Source organism: Buteo buteo, chromosome 23 (assembly GCF_964188355.1).
Source record: "Buteo buteo chromosome 23, bButBut1.hap1.1, whole genome shotgun sequence".
Lineage (NCBI taxonomy): Eukaryota > Metazoa > Chordata > Aves > Accipitriformes > Accipitridae > Buteo > Buteo buteo.
The window spans coordinates 15,526,082-15,551,380 of NC_134193.1; the positions used below are offsets into that span (position 1 = coordinate 15,526,082).

Below are 25,299 nucleotides of genomic sequence, written 5' to 3' on the forward strand. Positions count from 1 at the left end.
TTGGCTTCATTTCATCCCAAAATTTCATCTAGCCATGTTGCAACATAGCTCCAGATTGTTGTATTGATGTGCCATCATACCGTGGTGTCATGTTGCACCATCAGGTAGTCCCAAGGTGAGTTCCATATGCCAACAGCATATCTATGCCAAACTTCCTTCCATCTCCCTACCCTGGTTTTCTATGCTCCAGTTTCACTGCTCCCAGCCATGGTGGAAATGCTAGCTCATGTTAGACAATGCGTCTCTAACTCCATGGCTGTCTACCATTGCTTGGGTCTGAACTGGACAGCAGTGATTTAATGTTCTGTTGGCATCCAATGTCTTGCTTAAGGTTTGCAGTGTTGCTCCCCTTGCTGAAGCTCAGTATAACTAGGGGTTGATCATCCCAAGGCATCATTAAAGATACATAAAAGCAATTGATTTGACCCCTAACAGTCCCACAAATAGGGGCAAGATTTAGCTAATGTGTTGCTAGTTACCCATGAGATCTGAGACTTAATTGCAACTTCTCTCGCTTCTAGTCACTAGAGCTGGATACTTATCTCATAGGAAAGCAATTTAACAAATTAATATCACTTTGTGTTAGCACATTCACTATTCCCAGCCATGAACAAATCCCATCACTGAACGCAGACTGCATCTCAGTCTATAGGTTGCTCATAAGCAGTATTCAGTATTTTCAGAGCAATAACTATAGTTCTCTTCAATGTCAGCTCTTTGGGTCATACATGTAAATTAAACAGTACATTTCTATTCCCTGCTTGGATGGATGTAACTGTCAGGAACATTATTTCCACTCATAATTACAAATTTGACATTCATTTCCCATGAATACTCTCTACTATTTGCTTAAAACTAACTTCCATGCATACTATTTCTGGTGAATTTTCTCTTATCAGAAAGCTGATGCAGACATGTCACAACTATAAAGAAACCTCTTTGAATGGTGGGATCTATAAGCATGAACCTCTACTACACAAAGCAAAGACCAATCAAATGAAAAACTAACAAATGAACAACCTGGGAAAAGTAGGCAACCTTGTAACCTCTTGCATGGACTGACCAGTAGAGATAGAAAGAGATCTCAATACGAGTTAGGGGAAAAATGAAGTTGCTACCGACAGAAATCGATGGATGTCCCTAGAAACATCTTTGTTGTTTAATTCACCCAGCTATTCTTCAGATACGTGCACTTCCCCACCTTTTGGTAGACAGACAGGGACCGATGTGTGCTTTTGTGACTAGGACTCCTTTTTGTTTTCTTACTAACTACCCAGACAGTTTCTCTTATGCCCTCAATTGCTAGTTCAGCAGGAGAGTGCAGTGAATGTATATTTACCTTAAGGTATCTAATTCCTTCTCAGTTTGGATGAGTATCAACCAAACCCACACAAATTAAACTAAACCTGAAGCCAAACTTAATTGTCTAAGTCCCCAGTGTCACATGAGTAACACCACAATGCGTTTAGCTCTGTCCAGAAGAATTGATGTTATTCTCAGAATCTGAGCCAAAGTCTCCAAATAAGAAGGTAAAAATTTCTACAAGACTATTTTGAACTCAATTGGATCAATACATTAAATCTCAAGCCAGATCTGAATCTTGGACTTTGGATCAGGACTGTCCCTCCTGCTCAGACCTGGTTTTCGCAAGGATACTCCTCCAGCTCTAGGTGCCAACAGGATCAAAGATTTATTTCTCCCTTCTAGGAGGGCTGAAATTCTAGACTCTCACTAGACCTTCTCACAATCAACTTTAACTAAAAACCAGTAAGATTAAGAGAAACACCCCACTACTCACCTCCCACCCTGTTGAGGCTTCATCACTCAGCCCAGTTGAATTCTACATTCATACGCTCCATTCAATATTTTTTTTTTAAATCCAAACACACATGAACACACACTCCACAAAATTTTACCCACCTTTTAGTTATTTTAGTTATTTTTTGACAACTCAACCCTTTTTAATTTGGCTTTATCCTTGCAAATTCAGGGTAGATTTGGTTATTGTTCTCTTCCCTCCCACCCCTCCCTTTCACTACTTTTTGCAGATATTTTAATAACATTTTCTCATCTGTTTTCTGTGAAATTTTTTTGTGGACAAAGAAAGTGTAAGTGAAACCAGGATGTTTTTCATAGCCATGGAAACATAAGAACGTAAAAGGGATTTTTGCTTCCCCAAAGAACTAAAATTACATGTGTACCCTTCAGTGTCTCCAGGTTTCCTTGGTAATGTGTTTTCTTGCATTGTGCTTTGGTTTTTGTTGTAATGAGAGTTTCCCACTGTCATTGGAAAACCCAGAGCCCGAGGCAAAAAGCCAAACTCGGGTTTGCCTTTAAGTCTAGGTTTATCAAAGTGGCATATGATTTTAGTTTTCTCTGTTATAGGGACTCTGTTGAAGTACCTTAAAGATGAGTGACTCTGAAGATTTACAGGTGCTGATCCTCAAGGGGTTAAGCTCTGACATCACTGAAGACGACAGCAGTATGATGCAGGGCACGAACTCCAGTTCAACAAAGTAGCCAAAGGGACCTGACACATCCCATTCTTCAGCAAGTGCTGAGACTCTACCTCTGGTGAAAACTCTTCCAAGATGGAATTCCCAAAGTGAAGACACCTGAGAACTACACCCACCCTCCACCTCTTAGGTGCCTTCCCACCAACCAGGCATTAGTTTTACTCTCAAAGGACTGCCATCACCTTCTGTCCTCCAGCAAAGCTCAGCATAGGCTGTGTGAATAACTCAACATAAAGCTGGCATAAATCTCAACAGAAGAAATATCTTTTATGTTTAACCATTTACTCCCACTATAGGAATAATGGCAGTTCTTTTACATTTACATATAACTCTTGTTTGTTTGTTTGCTTTGATTTTTTTTGTCTCTTTGTCTTGGCACCTGCATAGCAGAAAACTTTACAGTTCATTACAGAAGTTTGCCCCGCTCTCTGCTCCTCCCTTTATTTACTCTGCTGCCCCTGAGGACTAGCAAGCAACACCCTCAAGGTCAAGAGAGAGTAAGGTGTTACCCTTTTATGACGGATTATAGAAATAACAAACATGCCTGACAGTTTTATACAGCTGCTAGAACGGGTTTAGTTTTCAACAAATGAAGAATTTCCTCTTTTTTTTCTCTTTTGTATATTAATTACATTTTACAAATCTTGTTTTTCCCCCCTTTCTTTACTTTCCCCCCACTTTTCTTTCTTTCTTTTTACTTTTTTCTATTTTTTTTTCTCTTTTATTTTTTTACAGCAAAAGGATCAATCACCAACATGTCCACTGAAAAGTCCGGGTTAGCAGAGTTTGGCTGTCATCTGGTCCGACTGTTTGAGGATCTCGGTGTTGTACAGGTCTAGAGCATGGTTCACACGGATAATCTCGCTGTTGGTGAGTTTCAGGCGGTGCTTGAGCATACAAGAGAACAGATCCAGCTGGGGCTTCCCTGGGGCCACGGGAGGCGCCAGTCTATTGATTCGGTCCCGAATATCCAGCAGCAAGAGCATGACAGAGGAGGAAGAATAGAACTGCCCACCTTGCGTGTACGACTGGTTGACCTGCTGCACAGCACTGCGCAGTAGGTCAGCATTAAAACGCAGGCTGTAGCCATACACCTGCACATCCGAGATCTTGATGTAGAACTGACGCTTGGTGGGGTCAGAAAGGTCCACGGGTCCTTGGCCAGTCTCATTACGCAGTAGGGAGGGCAGCCGAGTCCGGCTGCGTAGGTAGATGTGGACAGTCTCAAAAAAGGTTTTCCACCGGTTACCCAGTAGCAGGGTCCAGTTGTAGCACTGGCTGTTTTGGAGGCGGATTTTCTCCCAGCGTGGGTAGCCGTACTCCCCAAAGGGCATGTTCCAGCCCTCAGAGTGACTCCCGCTGAACGGGTTGACGTAGACAAAGAACATGGGGTCCAGGCTGCTGTTGCGCATCTGGCAGATTCGCATGGAGATCCCGATCACCATGTGGATGAAGTCCATCCGGTTCTTGTTGCTCTTCAAGGTCAGGGACATGCGTTTGCGCCACCTGGGGTCAAAGAAGGTGTCCAGGCGGATCTCATTGCTGATGAAAGTGGTGTGCACGTACAGGCGAGAGTCCATTTTCTGCAGCAGGTACTTCAGCTCTAGGTCTTGGAAGTCCAAGTCTGTCTCAAAGCTGATGAACTGCTCACTCCTCTCCGAGTCTACGTTCTGAGGCTCGCAGCGACCCCGGTAAAGCTTATAGCCCTTGTTGCATGAGCCGCAGAGAGAGATGTTGGCAAGGCTGCACATGGCACAGCTGTTGTTGCCCCCAATGATGCAGGGGATGGGGCGCTGGCACAGGCTGGTGCCACCATGGCAAACGCAGCTCCGTTGGCTTTCCAGAAAGGTCCCCCAGAACCCATTCTCGTTGCAGTAGAGCAGGGACTGGACCCGAGTAAGCCATTCCTGTATTGTCCTGCAGGTAGGAAGAAGAAAGCATTAGCATTGTAGAGCCTCACAGAGTCTTTGTTGTTAGCATCTTACTAGAGCCACAGTGTTTTCAGGCATATATCTGAGGCAGAGCTCTCAGAACATTGATGCCCTGCCGTGGCATCTGGGAGCTATTCCAGTCTATTTCTAGACTGAATCTTTCATCTGCTGTGCACTCCTTTGGTGGAGAGCAAAAGCCCTGTAAGAAATAGCTAGAAGTTAGAATTGATCATCTGAAGTCTCTCTTCACACTGCTCTAGGAGCTGAGACTGACACAGTCTCCTGCCAAGGATCCCATCAGTGCCACAGTGACAACATTCAACCACGGGAACGGAGCTGATAAAGCCATGCCAGAGGCTGAGGTGCTATCAGACATTGTAGATCAGTGTAACTCCTAGACTAGCAGGAGAAAACTCCTCTCCATGTCATTGGCAATTCTCCCCACTCCAAAAACAGACCAGTAATGGGATGAGGCAAAGCCAGTAGTAACCTCTGCTTACAGTGCAGAGCTCAGTAACAGCAGAAAAGAGGGTGGAAGTCAGGGTACATAGAGACAAAGCTGCTAGAACAGCTTCTCCTTAAAAAAAAATCTGCTGCTAATTAACCTCATCTTATTGCCTCTCCCCTTAACAAGCAGCCACACTCGCCCATTCTCAGGGCCCACCACTCCCATAATTGCTATATCAGCACCCTCACCTCCACATCCTGCAGCCCTGGAACGACTCCTAATGAATGAAACTGTAACTCACGCTTGCTTTTTGTATAACCCACTTGCGATGTTGCCTTGCTGCCCCCTTCTCCCCCCTCCCCACCACCCCGGGAAATCTCAGCACAGCGACTCCTTTCTCAGCAGCCTTCAGCAGAATGCCTTGTTCAGCCGCCTGCTCCCTCCCCTCTGCCTTCCCCCCCAGCTAATGAATACTTCATTGTCTCCTCTGGGCAAAAAGTTCTTGGTAGCTCTGCAGTGAGAGGACTGGCTAATGACAAATTAGGATTCAGTCCCTGTAGAACGGGAAGAGTGATTATGGACAGAGGCTTTTAGAGCTGGATTAGTGAAATTCATGGCACCTGCATCGCCTGACCTCCGAATAATCATTAAGCTGTAGGCTGTATCAAAGAAGGCATTAAATGATACAGCAGCAAAGAACAGCAAGATGATTAGGGGGAGGGAGCAAGTGGAGGGATGAGAGTATAAAACGGAGGAAAGCACTGGAAGGAAAGAAATAATCAAGGAGCAGAAGCAGAAAGAGTAGAGGAAGAAAGAGGGGGAAAATACACAGGTAAAAGGAAAAATAAGAAAGAAATGCAGTGGGCAGGAGGAATAGGGATGGAGAAAAGGGAAAACTGAAACAACAGCAACAACTGAAAGACAGAGGAGAGGCAGGAATGAAAAGAAGCAGGAAGAAACTGAGTGAAAGGAAAAAAAATGAGACAGAGTGAGAAAAAAGGAAGTGCATTAGCAGGAAAATTCTGAAGCCTTGGATGTGGGAAGAGAATTTTCACATTCCTCCTGTGGTACAGGGCTGCCAGGGTCTCTTTCCTCTATTCACAGCTAACCGGAGCACTCCTGCTAGTGGAAAAGACAAGGTTGGCTGGGGAGCAACGCGGTGACCTCTGTAAATATCTGCCATAGAGGGAGACGGTGACAGCCCTGGTGCCTAGAAAGTGCAAAGGGCTCCTCCTGGTTTCTAGGACAGCTCTGCTTCGGAGGGGAGGGGACAGCTCAGCACAGTGTGACTGCAAAACGTGTTGCTGACAGCAACAAGCACTCTCAAAACCATCCCCTGGGGGCTGAGTCTGCCTTCTGCTCATAGGTGAATTTTTGCTCAATTTCAGCTATACAAATATTTTTTTACCCCATCTGAAGCCTTGCAGTTCCTATTTGGAAAGCCAGCTGAATGCACTTGAATTTAGCAAGGCACCCAGATTCCAAGTTTTAATCTTCCTAAGGCGCTGTGATCCCACCTTGATTCTTCTATGCACCTCCTCGAAAGCTTCTTTCTTTGCTTCTAACCACTAATCTAAGCATGAAGCTGAGGAATACCGAGTAAGTAGATGATGAACTAAAACCAAAGCAACCCTCCAACAGACGCACACTGCCTACCTGGGTTCATTGGGTTGGGGGAAGCACAAAGTTCCTGCATGCTGCCTCTTCCCATGATTGGGCTTGATGATAACAATGAAAATCAGAGGTTGCTTTGAAGGGAAATCTCCTGCAGCCCCAAGCTTCATCCCTAGCTCCCGCTCCCACTGTAACTTCTACCAAGACAAGGACAAGGAGAAGCCCAGCAGCACAAAGAAAATGAAAAGCGGTGGCAGCAGGCTGGTGGCAGACAGATGGTAAATGTCCAGCTCCATCATGTACCCTCTCAGCATCCCTGCCCCTGTCCGTGAGGTGAGGACAGTATTTCCCCACGGTCACATTTGTTGCTTTTTATGGGACTGGGCTTCCAGGTGAGGTAGTAATGGTTGCTCGTAGGACTAAAGGTGGTTTCTGAGGTGGGTTTGAGGAGGTATTCGGCACTGTCAGAGGTGTGCCTCTGCGCACATACTGCTGCCACTTTTGTACAGCTGCCGATAGCCTCATACAGCTGAATATGCAAACGACAGCCAAACATACACTGAACAACTCCTGTGCGTAGATCTCAATTCCAGCTCTGCGCGAGTGACCGCGACTCTCCTGATTTCCTCATGCACTGGTGAGTGCACAGGATTCCCTGTTTATTTCTGCAGTGCTGGCTTGATGCTTTACACAGGTTTTACATGTTGATAATGGCATTGAGTTCACGGGACAAGGACTGTCAGGCTATACAGCAGGGGACACAATAACAATTAGAGTAAGATGACCATACCCTGTCTGTGAGGTGTGTTCTGTCTTAGGGGGGAAAAAAAAAAGCTATCCTTCCGTTCCTGATCAACTTTGTGGAGGAAGGATTGGAGGAGAACGGGAGAAAGAGAGTTGTTTTTTGGGGGGGTGGGTGTGTGTATATGTCTTAGCATTCAGCAAAGACACAAGTAGGACAAAAAAAAAAAAAAAAAGGCAGTGGCTACCCACCATCTGCTGATGGCAGCAATAAAGGACATAATTAAATGAAAATGCAGAACCCAGGGCAGAGCTGGGCATCGGCTACAAACATGACAATGGGAAGTCTGATAGAGTGTGAGAGAGGAAAAGTGGTATAAATTACCCCATTTTGTCTTGCAACTGGGACAGGATAAGAATTTATGCAGGACCAGTCACAGCCCTTCAGCTGACAGGAGATAACTTCTTAAAACACACACCTATGATGGCTCAGACTCATGTGAATATGACCAAGAGATGTCAGGGCAGAAGGAAGCTGAAAAGAGCCATTGTTTAAGAGCTGAAAGCCAGTAGCAGAGTAGCCATTGGTTTTCATTTTAATTATTTTATCTTTATTAAGGAGTCATCAGTTTATCTTTCTTCCCCTTAATATCATAGCAAAAGTTATCTTGCCTAATGTTTGCTACCTCTGCCAGTTCAAAGTATAAAGTACTAGACCATGTGAAATTAAAAAAAGGAAAACTATGTCTTCAAAGGTCACTGTCAAGCAATTTTACATTCAAATTTAATATCTTATATTCCAAAACTAAAATAAAAAAAAATTACATCCAGGCAAAGCTATGAGTGAGAGTTATTTTGCAGTGTTTTCTTGCTGTTGCTCACTGGAGACATGCAAGTCCCCTGGCAGTGCTGGGAACTGGGAGCCAGGTAATCATGCAGAGATGTTTCACCACTTAAAATCTATCTGTTGTGACAAAAAAAAATGGTTTGCAGGACAGTGTTGGGCTTTCAGATCAGAAGTGGAGGTCAGGTTATACAGAAAGATGATGAATAATTTTCTCTCCTCCTGACTCGTCATCCTTCAGGATTAATCAGGTCTGGGGAGGGGAAGAAGCTGATGGGTGTCCCTTGAGACAAAGATGCAGCTTTATTGTAGATGGTGTCTAAGCTGATTAGAAAACCAAACCATTCCAAAACAAAAAATAAACAAACAAACAAAAAACCCACCCCCCCCCCCCAAAAAAAAATCAAAAACCTGATCCAGCAGGACAGATTCTTTTTTTTTTTAATTGCAAGAAAAAAGGTAGGGATTTAACAAGTTTTCCATTGCATATTCACCTTTCACTTTCCAACCAGCACTAGCTACTGTGGAGGTACTTTGGAGCTTTCTGTATGGAACAGTGAAGTAAAAAATGCTATTTTTATTCTCAGCAGCTGTGAGATGTATTCTTAACTAATGACAATTTGGCTGGAGCCCAGAACATGTATCAACCACCCCCCCTCCTTTGGATGTTATTTATATTTTACATCCAGAGTTTAAAAATGCAACTATAGGTACTCATTCAACATTGAAGCTTTAAAGACTGAGGAGTGGTTTCTTTTTTAAACCAACAAACTTGCCTGCAAAGAGGTGTTTTTTAAGCAAAGCAGTGCAGAGCAAATATATATATATATATTTCCTTCTTAGCTATTGCAAAAGGTCATGGAGAATCAGCCTAATTGCCAAAATCTCTACTCTTTCTTTCTTTTGGAAACGCCATGTCTTCCTTTCCCTGAGGACAATCAACAGCAATCCTATTTCTTTTTTACATTGCTTTTGAATATATAAAGTAGGCTCACTATTATCTGTATTAAAGAGAGAGAGAGGCTTGCTCTTAATAGAACCTTTCCATCCTTTCAAAGCCACTGGTATGCTTGATAAGTGTCTGTCGTTCTGTACAGTAGCAATTAGAAAATTAGAGTATTTCCAAGCCCTGTGAAAAGAACGATGAAATGCATACCTCTTCCACTACACATCTGTCTACCAAGCCCCTCCCTGGCCTAGCTACAAATGCAGAATGACAAATAAGAAAAGGAATGATAATATGCTTTGTGGTGTTGACTTAAACAAATCAAGCACATCAGTCACTTAAAAATCCAGCTGTCATCATCCATTTCGTCCTCCTTCCCTCAGATTTTATAGTATTAGTTGGAGGCTCCCTTTCTGCGTGACTGACTTTTTTAAAATAGAAATATTAAAGACATATTTATCTGAATGCAGCAACATGGTTGGCTGGATATTTGCTCGCTGCTGCTTTGCTTTGTTGTTGTTGTGGCACAACTGGAAATAATGCCTGGACATGCTTGTGGCTCCTCCACCAGTTGGCTTGTTTGTAGCAGCTCAGCCAGTTGGCAGGAATGGGCCAATTTTAGGAAGTTCTCCAAAGACTTTTTTTCATAATCTCTTAAACTTAATAAATGTTTCTCCTCATCCCTAGTAAGTCCATCAAGTCTTTGTCCAGAAACATGAGATTTCTTGGTAATTAAAGAGATGTTAAGCCCTGGAAGAGTTTCCTGAGCTGCACAGTGATGAAATGAAAACTCAGTGTGTTTAGAAGCCAGAGGGCTGGGTAATAACAGGACACAGCATTCAATCAGTTAATTTTCTCTTGAGACTGAATATTTAGGTAAAGAAGGAGGCGAAAAAACAGTTCCTCTACAAATGTTAACTTGTCCTGACCCTTCCAAGGGAAGCATGGAAGAAAAGGCACTTGGACTCATTTCTTCCAAGATTTTCAGTATTAACTTCACTTCAGGCAATGTAGAAAGAAACAGCAAGAGATATTTATAAAAATCCATGGATGCAAGTCTCCAAAAATTATTGTAGGCAATCTTAAACTCAGCCATAGGTCAGGGCTGAAAGGAGCCAGCAGGAGGTGACTATTGGATATCAATAGTTGCTGTAGCTGTAATGGAAAATCTACTCTCTCCATCTGTAATAACATCGGTAGGCTTCTGGTCAGTGCAGGTTTGCACGTTCACTCTGCATTTTGTAGAAGAGATGTGATCTATTCCAAGTGAAAGTAAAGCTTCCCTTTCACTCTCCCTATACTCATTGAGGAGCACAACTCAAAAATGGGCTGAAGCATCTTGTGCTCCATATGTCCACTTTAACAGCAAATGGAGGCTTAAAGCTTGGCTGTGGTACACGAGGGAAAACTGCTTAAAAAGCAGCTTAGTCTGCTTGGCTGTCTGGTGTCAGCCCTGTAATATTCTTGCGGAACACTACAGAATAAGTGGGTGCCCTTCACCTGGGTAGGTAAGACCACACAGGAGGAATGTGAATATGTTTAGATATGTGACAAAAGGTTACTTACACCTCCAGAAATTTTAGCCCACTCCCAGACTTTACCATTATCCCCCCAAATCTCCATGTTAGCACACCCTATATCCAAACACTTCGGCTGTGGGGTTTAGGTCCAAGCCCAGGCTCAGCTCCATCAGTCACCCATCACATTACACTCATCCTCGATGAAGGATGAAGGTACCTTTCTCTAGGCAGCTGGTGGTTAGGATTGTGCCGACACCGGACACTGAGGCCAAAGAGTTTGCGGGCAGTGCGCTGGATCTTCTGGCGCTGGGCTTCCAGGGAGCTCTGCAGCAGCTTGTAGCGGTTCTGCAGATCCCAGTCATTCCCCCAGTGCTGGTGGATGCTCCCAATGGTCAGGAAGTGGTTGCTAGGTAGCCTTTTCATGAAGGATTTAAACTCATCTGGAACACATAAAAACGTGGAGAAATACAGAGGTTTCTGAACTACAACAAAGTTACAAAGCTTTTCATTAGCAGGATGGAGAAACGGCAATGATGTATGAGGCCATCAGTGCTCTGCTAAAGGAAGGTGATGTCCATTAACTCACTGGTCTGTCTTTCTGCCCCAGGAAGCCCACTAATTCCATGGCCGATGCCGCTCCCATATGGGAAATGAAACTCAGAGAGTATTAGGGTGAAACAATACAGTTAATGTGTACAGGGTGAAGAAAAAAAAGAGAGCAAATTCCCTGGAGCATGGGATTATAGTCGAGGGGCTATGAACAAAAAGCGGGGAGTTGTAATCATTGTCAGTTAAAGAGTTCTCATTTAAATTGTTTTTCAGCTGCTCCTAAAATGCCATTTGTTGTTCCAGTCAAATCACTTTGTGGTGTTAAAAAAAAAGAGAAAAAAAAGCTTTAAAAAATCCCCAGAGGAAGGGTTTCGATTGTGTTAAAATGTCCTTCTTTCTCATTTTTTAAAAAGAGCATTCTGATTCTTTTTTCTCATTTAACTTCATTTGAAGTTAAATGAGTTGCTTTATGTAAGAATGAAAATAAAATAAAGTAGTTTGCAGGGCTAAGGTCAGAACAAAATGTGTCGATTTTAGCCAAAGGAAAAAATCTAATTGATCCAAAAATATGTTGTTAAATGTTGTTTTGTGATGACTTTATTTCTGTTTGATTTTGTTTGATAATGAAAAAAACATTATATAGGGTTTGTTTGAGTTTTTTCATCACAAAACAGAAAATCTGATACTGTTTCTGTTTATGACCACCTCTTTCTTCCTAACTGAGAAGTATAGTTTGCTTAGACTCTGATTACCAGACTGGGATATCCTCATATGGAAAAGACAGATGGTTCCAACTTTCTCAGTAGAAAATAACCCAGTTTTTGATACCAGAAAACTGTTTGACACACTGAGACCTTGAGAAACACAAGGAGTTGTCCAGCAAAAAAACCCTAGAAAGTACAATAAAGAACAAAGTTCTGCACCAGGAGAGAACAACCCCACGCATCAGTACAGGCTCGGAAACAAGCGGTTGAATAAAAGCTGCTAGAAAGGTCCTGGGGGTTGTGGTGGGCACCATGCTGAAGGTGGGTCAACACTATGTTCTCACTGGAAATAACACAAACTGCATACTGGGCTAAATCCAGTAGGTCGGGGAAGTTAAGATTCCCTCTTCTTGGCATCACTGAAGCTGCATCTACATTTCTCTGCCAGCTTTAGGGACACCCAATTAAAGATGGGTGTTGAGAAACTGGAGAGGGCACAGCTGGGGGCTACTGAGATGGTCAAGGGCCTGGAGCACAAGTCCTACAAGGTCAGGTGGAGGGAGCTGCACTTCTTTAATCTGGTGAAGAAGAGGCCAAGGGGCAATCTAATTACAGCCTATGACTGTTTAAGAGGTACTTACAAATACGAAGGAGATAAATGCTTCTTATTAGAGACAGATGATATAACAAGGAGTAATAGACAGTTTGCAGCTTAAGAAGTTCAAGTGATTTATTAAAAAACTTCTTCACTTAGAGGTAATGCAGCAGTGGAACATGCTGCCCAGAGATGTAGAAGGATCTCTCATTTTAGACTCTGCTAGACAAAACCGTGGCTGACCTGATCTAGTGGTGGTGATAGTCCTGCTTCACTGCCATAAACCCCACAAAGTATCCAAGAAGAAATGCAGCCATCTTTTCCTGTAAGTTCTCTACATTATTTTTCTTCCTTTCCTAACCTTTTTTTTTAAATTCCTTCATCCCATTTTCAGAAGGAAAAGAGGACAATCGCCAAAAAAAGGGCAAAAAATGAAAGCTTGTAAAGGCTGGTATCTTTTTTGAAAAAGAAATAATCCATAGAATTATTGGAGAAAATCAGACTAGATAATTTACAAGCTATCGCACAAAGTTTGTATATATTTGCCTAACAGTTTTCCTATTATTCAGCAACTTGTAGTTCATGCTTAACTGCCTAAAAAAGAATATCAAGGCATTAGTCAGTACCATCATTACATAGATGGTAAATGGATGTTCATGTCCTACTCATCACATGGTGAAACCGTGCACCTAATAAAAATAATTATCATCATTGCACTATCAAGATCCATGGGACATCTGCTTATCTCCTTTCTTCCCCAAAGATAACTGAGATTTTTTTTTGTAATCATCTCTCAGGTTTTCACTCCATTTGTAATGCTGCTTTCAGTGCCCTTCTCCTCCCCAAAAATGATTCTCTCCTGTTCAGTAGTCCTCTGAAACTATCATCATGTATAATTGCTTCTGTTGACCATGCTGATTACTCCTGGTACCTTTCAGCAGTAAAAGCCTTGCATTTGCTTCCCGCCCCTTATAAATCAATTTCCTCAAAAGCCTGTTTGTGCAAAAGACCAAGCTCTTTTCCCTCTGATGATGAATGTGCTACATTTTTCATAGAGACGGGTAAGGGAGAAATTTCAGTGCAGTGTGCACATTTTGATACTGCAGTGCAACGTTGGGGGAAAAACAAATGAGAAAAGAAATCCGACAAAACAAAAGCTGGATGGGGTTGTTTTTAAAAAGGGGGGGTGGGTGAAAAAAAGAAAATACTTTCCAAAAATAATAGTTTCTTCATTATTTATTTATATTTATTTATAACTATCCCTGGAGGCCCCAACCAAGACCATGGCTGCATTGTGCTAAGCCTTGTAACTGTCTGGGTATACTTCATTTTTAAACCTGAGAATTTCCAATTAACAAATAAGTCTGTCTGCATTTGTTTTTTTTTAATTTATCTGCACAGATAATGTTGATGGTGGCTAGGACTACATCTCCCATAATGCAACATGGCCTCTCTTTTTGCCGAGTCACCCAGTCCCTGCAGGCAGTCCCATGGCTATGACTCATCATCGCAGGTGGTATGGGGCAGAGAGTCCAGCCTCTGGAGAAGAATGGTGGCATCACAGTGAAATGGCCAAGTCAAACATCTCTTTCAAAGATGAAAGTTTCATTTTTCCAGTGCTTGTCTTTTCAGTTAAAAAAAAAATAAAATCACATTTTCATCAGAAAGCAATAGTACTGGAAAAAATAACAACCCTATGACTTTTAATCAAAAGGCTGCTTTAAAATCCAGAATCACAGTTCTGATGCAGAATTTTTTGGCTAGCCATACTAAAATGCCAAGAAGGCGGCAGTGTTATTTTTCTCAATTTACGCATGAGCAATGAAGCACAGGACTAAGAGAGCTCCTGGGCTGATTTAAAGCAGCATCAGTTCACTGCAGCCTCCTTGACTTTGAAGATGCTATCCCAAATCATACCAACTCTTGATTTGCCCCGCACGATTTTTTTAAATTGACGTAGCAATCCAACACAGATCAGAAATAGAATATAGATCTTTTAGGCTATCAGCAGCTTCCCGTGCAAATGGTATTTGCTTTCAGAGCACTCATGTGCCTTTCAGCCCACATATTGGAAAAGCCTTCAGATGTCATTAGAGATTTCTTTTCTGCTGTTCATAATGAAGAAAATCCTCTAGTTATCGGGAATATTTATTGAAACGAAGCAAAATACTAATACTATAGTCTTTTGTGATAGCAACTTTCATCTCAAAGGATAAGTTCATGCATGATGCAACAAAGTGATGAATGAGATGCAGCAGCTTTAAACATAAAGATAATCATTCCATCTAGCCCTGAAAAAAATCCAGCCCTGGGTGGAATATGGCTACAGCCCAGCAGAGAACTGTATTGCAATGTGTCACTTTAACATGGCAAATGAAAAACACCTTCCTCTGTTGAAATCTCAAGGGGAGGGAGACTGAATATCATTATCTACTACAGTCTTTGCTTAGATCGATTGCAACAAGTACAGAATCTAACAGTAAAACAATCACTGTGGGACTGTAATTATTCTCTTTCCATAGGGCTCTCACCTTCTAAGTGTCTGGGTTAGATCCCCTGGGAACGTAAAGGGGTTTGATGAGTGGTGGCCAACATGTGGCTCTTGAGCATCTTGTGTGAAGATCCTGTGCCAGAACTAGCAACTAGTAATATGTATCTAGTGGCAGAGCTGTGCTGGCAGGCACAGCCAGTAATCCTAATTTGTGTAACACTGAGCTAGCAGAAGCTTCTGAAATACATATTTCTGGTTTGCCCTGGTGTACCCACCCCATCCATGAACCTATGGAAACTCCCAGAAAACCACTGACCTCTTCAGCTAGTGACCTACTTCTTGAACTGCCCCAACCTTGTAGCTCCCAATGGCATATTGGGGGGGTCATGTCAAGACAGTCATCAGCCGGGCCATTAACTACTACTCTGATTTTGCTCAGCTGAGCACCAAGTTGACAGCATGAGTTGGACATAAGAATCTGTGCAACAGCAGACACGGCAGCAGGGTCCACATATTGAAGTATGAAGCAGTCCTCAACAGCCCATTGAGGAAACATCATAGGCCGCTTCATTTCAGCCATTAAAGGGATTAAGGTGACCTTCAACATGAAGAAAGAAACTGCTGCTGGGAAGACTTCTGAAGAAGAATTCTTCAGTGCCTTGAATGGAGCTAGATGGTCCCTTCCTTATAGTTTTCTTTCCTAACATGGAGACCTGGACAGTTATGACAATAATCATTAAAGAAAATGTGCTGAAAAGTAACTGTCTAACACCAAGAGATGAGAGTCAGCATGGGGATAAGTTCTCAGTTAAGTTCTGCTTAGTGCCCATGTAGCTTCACGGTAGGCAGACCATTTGCTAAAGGAAAAGGATGTAATTGCACTCATACTATTGCTCTCTTTCCTATCTCAAGCCCTTGAGAGTGCGTATCACATAAGTATTACAACACACCTACTATGGGTGTTACCAGCATCAACGTGGAACAAACTCCACTGACACCCCCAGCGTCACACTGGGACAAAGTGGAGGGAGAATAGAAATGTTCACACCAGCAGACATTGGCACTGTAGGAGAGAGAAGTCATTTTCCTTTCTCCTATCTCAAATGAGGTGTCATCTGGCCTGTGCTCTCTCTCTGTGAATTGCCTTTCACCAAAGCACAATAAATCATTCATGCAAATCTGAAAAGCAATTTCTGCATCATTCATATTGTGGAAGTTTCTCTTTAGAACCATTAAAGAGAGATTCTGAACTGGTTTGGTATGAAAAATCAGATTTTTAATCAAACAAATTCTTCCATGGAAAATGTCCCCTTACAGATAGACTTACATGTGGTGTGTGGTTTTGTCTGTACGTGTAACAGAGGAAAAAAGGCACTCCCTCAAGACTAAGATCATGGTTTGGGGTTCAATATCCTCCATTTTTTATCCAAACTAGAGCATTACATTGAGGGAAGAAAAGAGTCTTAGCTGGTATAATCTGACATGTTTTGTTTTAAATAGATCAATCAGAAAACATGTTTTGCTTGGTTACCTGAATTCTCCAGATCTTTATAGGCTTCTGTCCAGGTCTTGGCCATATTTGCTAGTGTGTACTCCATGATCTGGATGTCAGTGATGGGGCAGTTGCACTGCGGGAACTCCTCCGCACACTGGCAGCCGCACTGGCTGTTCCGGCAGATGTACTCCCCCTCGCCATTGCACATGATGTAACTCAAGGCAGACTGGACAAACTTCTCTTGTAAATACTGAGGGAAGATGATCTGGAGACCTGGCATAGAAACAAGATGTGGGGATGTGAAGAAAAAAAAAAAAGTAATTTCAGGTATCTGTTCTTCTTTTCAAAACCTGTTTCATTAACAGCTTGGGAAGGTGATGCTGAGAATTACAAGCTGCTGGGATATTTCTCTTGGAGCTGTCATGAGTAAGGAAGGTGGGGTACAAATTGCATGCCTCCAGTGCAAGTAGTGAGTTAGCTGAGAACAGAACCCATCTGTACTATGAGAGAAGGGTGAAAGGTAACTTCCCCTTCCCGAATGCCCAGTGTACCCCCTTCATCCTACTCCTGGATCCCAGTACAGTACAAAGCATCTGAATGCAAAGCCTCCCTTATTCCCAAGTGTGGGGTTTTTATACTTTGCAACTGAGTGCTAGTTCAGAAGTGATGAGCATTATGCTGTTCTGACCTGGTTTGAGAGAGACTAAATAGGTTTGGTATCACAGAAACAAGGAAACTACACACGGAAAGAGGATAGAAGGAAGAAAGGAAAACAGAAGAAAGGAAAATAATTCAAGGAGGGATTTCTAAAAGACCCTTGCAGAGTTAAGTGTCCAGCTCCACAGTATAAATACAGAAGCTGGGTACCTGAGTCTTTTCAGCTCACTCCCTGCTAGGAAGGCTACTTGCCAAATCCTATAAAAGTGCAAATGGATTTAGTGCCAATGATTTCGGTGGTGCTCTGAAGATTTACATTAGCCCAGAGATCTATCCCCATGTCTCTTTCTCCGTAGCAAGTGTTTGTGTATCCATCCATCTGCGCAGGCATTAGTGTGGGTGTACGCTTGCTCAGGTACCAGAGGACACAATAACAGTTTAAGTGTTTGCCCTGTGTACAGTGTACGTGTTTTTCCACCCTGTCCTTCTCCAGCCCCCATCTGCAGGCTCCCTACAGCTGTCCCGGAGGATTCACAGCTGTTTCCTTCTACCTGGCGAGTCCCGCTTGTCAGACTCGGTCATCATCTGCAGCACGCAAGGCAGAGATGACAATAACTCTGAGCAAGCCTTTCACAGGAATCCTGGCCCGCTTTGCCTTCCTTGTAAAAGGCCCAGGGATTTCAGAGTGGCAGATAAAGGAGTTTATGGCTTGAACAGCAGTGCTGAACTCCAGTGTAATGAAGGCACGCGGGTCAATTACCCATCTGTTTGTGTTTCTATTGCGCTGAATTACTGTATCTGTGGCTGACAGCTCATTGGAGTGGAATGAAAATAAGACAATAATTCAGAGGATGAGAGTGTGCAGGAAGGGCAGAAAGGGCTGTGACTCCTTTCAGGAGTTCAGCCCCATCTCTGTGATGGGTCATGTACACCTCAGGCAAGGGAAAAGCGGCAGGAGGTGCCCCCAAGACCCTCATTACCCTTTTGCTTTTTGTTCCACAGAGACACCTCAGCCTTGACAAGGTCCCTCTGGAAGACCAAGTTTGGGGTATCAGGAGGTTGTTGAAAGCACAGGGACCTCTGTTTCCTTTCGCCTCCCGCTATTGCCAGGGCACGGTCTCTGTGAGCACCATGGCCGGTGGCAGCGAGCTGCCCCGTTGTCCAACCTAATTCGTGGTGGCAGCCACCAGGCAGGATGAACACAGAGCAGCCTTCAGCTGGAGAAGACATTTGTGACACTTGCACAAGGAAGGATTTCAAGCCTGGCATTTGGAGGCACCGTGTCCGCGTAGCTCCTGCTGCCTTTTCTGGGGTGCTGTTGTGGGGAATGGAGGGAATGTGCAAGGGGCTGACCACGGTCTACAGCATCCCTGTGAACACCTCAAAACTAGTGTAAGGACAATCAGCATTTTGAAGTCCCTTTCATCTTCCCTGAAATGTTTCTCAACAAGAAGCTCAGCTTTCTTCTTGTTGTCTTCAGGAAGTACTGAAGTTCAGACTCTTTTAGGGATTTATCTAAAGCCACCACCACAGAGGCATGGTCCCTTCAAACACTGACATTAGGGGTGGTCACACCTGCCAGGCTCCAAGACTTTCCTTCAGGATGGAAAGAAAGTGCAGCGCTAGCGGAGAACCGAGATCTACAAAAGGGGCTTGGAGAGCCTGAAGGCTGCTGTATTCACTGACCTTGCAAGCTCACAGGAGAGGGGGGCTAGACTTCTTGACGTGCGTTGACCCTGTTTATTCATGGTCCAAGTCCCATGAATAAATATTTCCACTCTCTGCTTCACAGAGAAGCAACCTGCCCTAGCCTCAGCCTTTGAATATGAGGCCCAAATGACCACAGGGTCTTCAGCTGACCATATTTTCTGTTTGAATTTTAACTCATCTAACAGCACCAACAAGCTGTCTGGTTCCAGCTACAAATAATACTGGCTTTGGAGATTTTTTTTTTTTTCCTGGAGAGAATGGGGGTAAAAAAGCAACTAAAGTTTCAGCGAAAGCACTCCCCATTGCAAGAGACATCTATTGTGTATCTCAGCACATGCAGAAACATGAATACCCTGTAATCTCCAAAACATAACGTGGTCCCATCTGACACTGCAGAGTACCTCATGTGGATGCTTGCTTTTTTCCCCATAAAACTCATGGTTTCTAAAAAAATATTTCCAGGATAACTTTGCTAAGAAATAATCTCACATTTAAAAGGTAATCAGACCCCCTGTACGCTTAGCACTAATTCAACAAAACACTTATACTAACTTAACTTTAATCAGCTAAGCAGTTCTGATGGAATCCATGCAGTTAATTGTAGCGTTTAACAAGCAGCACATATTCAAATATGTGCTTAGACCAGGAGCACAAGTGACACACAAATCCAGCTACTCCTTGAAACACGAGTGTGCATACACCAAATGCAAAGCTCTAACTTTAAAACTGCAAACATGCTGTAGGGATTACATGTGACTCAGATCTTCCAGCCAGGAATTTCCTTGTGAAAAAATCGGTGTTAGGGTTACTGAAATACAACCATGCCTGCTTTCACATTTGTACTTTGACGTATATATATATATAAATACCCACACATTTACCATCATACCCAGACAAGGGCAGATTCATATAAATATTTTTGATTTTGTATTGAGCATCCTTGTGACCAGATCCTAGAAAGGTATTTTACAAGTACTGGGCCAGTAGCATCTCACTCAGTCCTGGTACCTTCCTCATTCATATGTAGTTCCATACCCTGCCCAGTGCCTAAATATGGCTGAAACTGAATTGATTACAGCTGTCAGTAAAGCACAGGTGTGATTAATCATTGTTAAGGTAATCTTTACAAACAAGAGATTGTAAGAAGGCTGTACTGGTTGAGACCACTGCTCTGGGTGTTTCAGTTGTCACTTTTAAAGCAGGAAAGCTGTAGTCCCAAGGACTGTATAGCACACCAGTCCCATAAAGCAGCTTGCAGCTGGCCATGCTAGCTGGGAGAGCCCCGCTGCCAGCCACAACCTTAAAAAAACATCCCCAGATGCTGTTTTGTTCTTCTAAGAAATTTCTCTGAATGTTGCAAACACTAAGAAAAGAATCATTTTTAATCTTTGTGTTGCCTACTGATTAAGGCAACTTCATGTCAGCAGCCAAGCAGGGGGGCGACCTAGTCTTAAAGACTGAGACACTAAGACCATTTTCATGGGATGAACACCTCAATCCAAGCCAGGATGCACAAGGAGTGGGCTCATCCTCCACAGCAGCCTCAGTAGCTGATAATAGATGCAGAAGGTAAGTTTGCTGGCAATGAGTGTTAGGGAGAATATCTTAGTTTTGAAGGTAACTTATTGATCACAAGGAGGAATTCTGCCACTCTGTAAAGCTTAAAGATCCTCTTTAAAAATTAAGAACAGCACAGATTTGGTATACATTTTTCTTAGATAACTACAGGCAGAATATGAAGTGTCTGACAAGGGAACATGTCCTTAATTCACCTAGAAAAACTATTACAGAGAGATGTTTGGCTTTGGACTGTATATAAAAGGCTTCCTGCATTAAAAGAGGTAAATTTCCCCAGCTCTAAATTAGAGCTATTTGAAACATTTTCCACAGAAGAGTTCTCTGTTGAAAATGCCGTTTCATTGAAGCAATTTGAGAGAGCATGTTGACTCCAAAAGCACTTTTGACAGGGAAAGGTCTAAATGTATTTTTCATACTTCCTCATTTTGTTTCACTGAAAAGCTGAAGTGTTTTGTGTTGTCATTACTGCTCTGCCCACCTTGGTAAAGACTTTAATATTAATTGTAATGTAAATTTTAGTAGTCTATTACCATATTTGACATTACAAACTACCGAATATACAACATTTTGTTTAATGTCACAATGTTTAGAATAGCACAGAAGGATTTCACCTTATTGAAATAGTGCCATGTTGCAATACTGACATATACTGTTGCACTGTGCAACAGGATATGTCTCTGGAATTTTAATTTCCCCAAACATTTAATTAACATTTAATTTCCCCAACTTTTCAAATTTCAGCCTAGGACACTTTCCCAGGGAACACAAATTCCTGTTCCCCACCAGACTGCTGTAGAGCTGTTAGCATCTTCTCCTCCCATGCTCTGGTTTACTCCTTTTCCAGACAGCACAGGCAGCTCGTGGCAGCTCCAGGCAGCTGCTGGAGGCGGAGGCAGCTGAAGGGACAGTTTCATGCTGGTGATAGGGACAAGAGGATGCAAAGTGCAAATAAGCGCAGTCACCTGTGAAATCCTGGCCCACAACAGCCCCCCCCAGTCCTGTGTGGGGAGGCGGCATCACCACACAGTCCTCCCCATGCACAGGACAGGGAACCTGCCCCCAGGTACTGCTAGGAAAAAGGAAAACCTTCCAAGCTACTGTGATAAGAGTATCTGTGTGTATATATATATGTAGCCCCAGTGCAGGCATCTGACATAGATGTACATGCATGCTGGGTCCACGTTGATACTAGTTTATAAATTAGTGATGCTTTTCTGTCCATGTAAGCACAGGTGCAGAACCAGACACCCTGGACCGTGCATGCAGCCAGGTCCTCCCCTAAATCTCCAGGCTGGCTGACCTTCCCGAACCCTACGTGCAGGCATGAAGGTAGCTTAGCTCTGGGTCTGGGCACTGCATCTCCTAAAGGGCATGTCTTTGAAACCACGATGCTCAGGGCTGGGCGGCAGCAAGCAAGCTCAGAAACAGAAATTCTCCCTGTCACGAAGATGCTGCTCTTTTATTGAGCTGGCCTCAGAGCCAGAGTGACACGAAGGTAGTAACATGGATTTCTGTCAGCAGCTCATGCTCGGCTGCTAATCAGATCAGAGGAGACTGGGTCACGATCCATTACCTGCAGCCCTGTGACTAATTCCTAATGAGGCCTCTCAGAGCAAAGGAAGGATCCTGGGTGATTATCCCAAGAACTGCACTCTAGATTAGGCAGAAAACACTCAGGTGTTGCTTTAAAGGTCACTTTGTTCTATTAGGAAGAGCTCTTACCTTCCTCCCTTCCCTCACTGTCTCCCTTGGCTTGGGTCTGGCCTCTCTCTGCGCTGGGTTATGCCATGAAGCTCCATGAAACCCATGTGTGGTTGACCCCTGAGGTCCTGTCTGCTCCCATCAGAAATCACAGCCTCATCCACCTTACATCCCCTCTCTCTCAAATTTTCCCTCTTTCTCCACCTCCTTCCTCCTCCCAAGCATCTTGGTTTTTCTCTGCTCTTGTAGGATCAGATAGCCAATAGAGATGTATTGATTTACCTACTTACCAGTTTGTCTGCCTATAAAGCAAGCTGTCTGCTTATTTAGCTGTTTATCTAGTTATCTGATGTGTCATCCTTGGGTCTTCATTACCAGCAGCCATTATCACAGTACATAAAAAGCCTCAAATTGTTTATTGTTAATTAGGTAAGAACCAGAACTCAGTGATTTAGATAATCACCGGAATAGTGAAAACAACCTGTCTATTATTTTTAAAGGCAAATAATATCAACAATAATAATATATCCACAACATGACTCTGTAAATGAAACCCAGTTTCTGTGAAACCAAGATTAAAACAGCACTTGCCAAATTATACTCAAAGCGGAAGATGTAATGTAGCCCATTCATCTGAAAAATTAAAATTTGTGCAAGTACAAGGATTCCAGAAATAAAACCATCTGGGCAAATGAGCAATTAAATCCCACATTTCCTTATTTTGTCAAAAACTTGGGAATAACCTTAGTAAATTACATGCCCAGTGAATTTCCTCCTTCTACTGAAGTTGACTTCTTGCTAACCAGCATGTATTTATTTATTAATTCAGTCATGACCTCTATCTGTTGACTTCTGGACTAGCTCCCCAACTGGGACTGAAGCCATGGCTTCTAGCATCCAAATAAAACCTCTGACTTTTCCCAAAGATTACAGTCATTAGAGAGCCCCAAAAGCTGATCTGCAAACCTCTTACGCAAATCAGCAATTTGTGAGGGACAGAGAGACGTGAACAGAATGGCCCTTCAATATTAATGGAAAAGGTTACATTTATTTACATTGGTGTATGTATAATACACAGAAGGCCATCAAAATTCAATGGCAGGGGGCACCCAGACACTTCACTGGGGTTTAGTCTGCAGTTCCTTGAGCCTTTAGCTCAGTCCCTGTCGAGCCCTGGGTCTGCTGTGCAGAGCATCATATGAAGCCACCAGAAGCCACCAGTCCTGCTTCAGGGAACTTACAGTAAAGAAGGTGATCACAGCAAACAGAGGACGGGAAAAGGCTAGAAGAAAGGCCAGCCCTCTCTCATTTCATCCTCCCACTCCATGCCCTTTATTACCATCTCCCTCATTCCTGTGCCCTACCTTGCAGGTGGAGTTTGCTCTCAGTGCTTTGCAGAAGGACAGAACTCACAGAGTCCAGATTGTCATAGCTGTTACAGCCCAGGGGGCCAGTCCGAGTTTCTGTTACCTGTGGAAGATGTAGAAAAGAGAGTTTTCCCTTTGATTGCAGCATCACATCTTCCCCAGGCAGGTTCACACCTCATAACCCCTTGTCACCAGCCGACGCAATCCAAAATGCATCTTCCCTAATTGGGAAAAAATGCCCCACACTGGACAGACACGGCTGATGTTTGGCACACTCACAGGCTGAAAAAATAGAGTGAATTGTATCCGCTTTCTTTATGGTGCTGCACATTATTCTGAGCTTGGCAATGAGGTCCTCCAGATTGATGTTTCTCAGAGGATGTCCACTGGAGAACATCAGAAGCCAGTAGAGGAATTATTCCCTGGCTTCTCTTATTGGAAAGCAAGATACAGAGATGGATTGCCAGCCCACAATGGTGCCTAGTGCTCCCACAACATACGTGCACACCATCCCTGTGCTGAGGATAGATGGAAGCGCAGATGACCTGCAGTGCTGTTGCTGCAGTTGTTGCTGTTGGTTTCCAGCCATGGAGGAGAGCTGCCCTTCCTGAATTCACAAAGTGTGATTATCTGCTGTCACTGTTTCAATATCTTAATTCAATTTCCCATCCAGAAGGGAACAGACTCAACCATGAGACACCACAGAACAATAACAAGTGCTGAAACCTTTCAGAAATGGCTAACAATGACAACTCCATCCACATCGCCTTCCCTGGAGTGAGCTCTGCAACAACAAAATCCCTCCCCAGTATAGGATGATTGCTTTCAGAGAAGGCAGCCTTTGTTTGCAGAGCCATTTTCCCTATTTTGTATGCTCTGAGCAGCTCCCGTTCCTTCCAGCTGCAACCCCCAAGCTGTCTCTCTGTCCGTTTCATTCCAGATGCCTCAGTAATGCCACACTGAGTTTTTCACCTTTTCTTGTAGTAAATTCATCTAAGAGATGTTTAGCAGTCTTACACCCACAAAAGGAAAATACTTCTGGGTTGCACGGGGTTGCCCATTTCACAGACCTGCCTTTCCCTTCCAACCTCCATCGCTGATCTGGATGATCTGTTCCCTCTCTCCCTTCCAGAGGTCTCTGCCACATATAATGGAAGTCTCCTATCCTACATAACCATCACACTGAATGCCCACCTCTTTCCAGATATTACTGGCCCTCAGGAAATCAATTCTTCACTAAGGTCCATAAGAGAACAACTTACCCTGGGAAATGAGCACAGGAACAAAACAACTTGTGATCAAAAAAGACACCACACTGGACTCTCAAAGTCCTGCCCCAAATCCCTACAGTATTGACACAGACACACAATCTTCTTTCTCTTCCCAAAGCAACATACAGTACCTTGATTGCTCCGGTAGAGATCTGGATCTCATGGAGTCTCCTCATGGTGCCATCACGGTCTACAAAGTAGGAGGAAGCAAGCTGGTGCAATGCTTCAACGCTCTGGGTAGCGTTTCCTGACTTTCTGTCGAGGCGGCTTTTGTCCATGTACATGGTCAAGGCTTCCTCTCCTGCAGCAGAAAGAAAAGGAGATTTCAGTAAGGCCCAGGAGGTTGCCATGCAGGGTCATCTTAACAGGAGCACATGATGTCACACGTTGCACCTAAAGAAAGAAAAGTCTGACACCTAAAGCACTCTTAAATGAGCCCACCCTTCCTCACCAGTACCAGAATCTCAGTGCAGTATTTATGAGCCTCCTTCTCTCTTCATCCAGAAAGGCCAGGTCCACCACACTTGTAGATCAGCTCCACTGAATTAAGTAGATAACATTTTGGATATTTATTAGCCAGCACAACTTTATCACAACTGTTGGAAAGGATTCAGACCATTT

General features: G+C 43.4%; 1 protein-coding gene across 1 annotated transcript in view; it reads right to left on the reverse strand.

Annotated features, from left to right (window-relative positions):
• Positions 1-3,090: 3,090 nt before the first annotated feature.
• Positions 3,091-25,299, reverse strand: part of BRINP1 (BMP/retinoic acid inducible neural specific 1) — a 107,465-nt gene continuing 85,256 nt past the window's right edge. The window contains exons 5-9 of the mRNA XM_075054769.1: positions 24,810-24,979; positions 23,405-23,510; positions 16,431-16,667; positions 10,778-11,000; positions 3,091-4,433 (exon numbers count right to left, since the gene is read on the reverse strand). Coding sequence (XP_074910870.1) covers positions 3,293-4,433; positions 10,778-11,000; positions 16,431-16,667; positions 23,405-23,510; positions 24,810-24,979 — 1,877 coding nt within the window. The 3' untranslated portion in view covers positions 3,091-3,292. The remainder of the gene's footprint in view (positions 4,434-10,777; positions 11,001-16,430; positions 16,668-23,404; positions 23,511-24,809; positions 24,980-25,299) is intronic.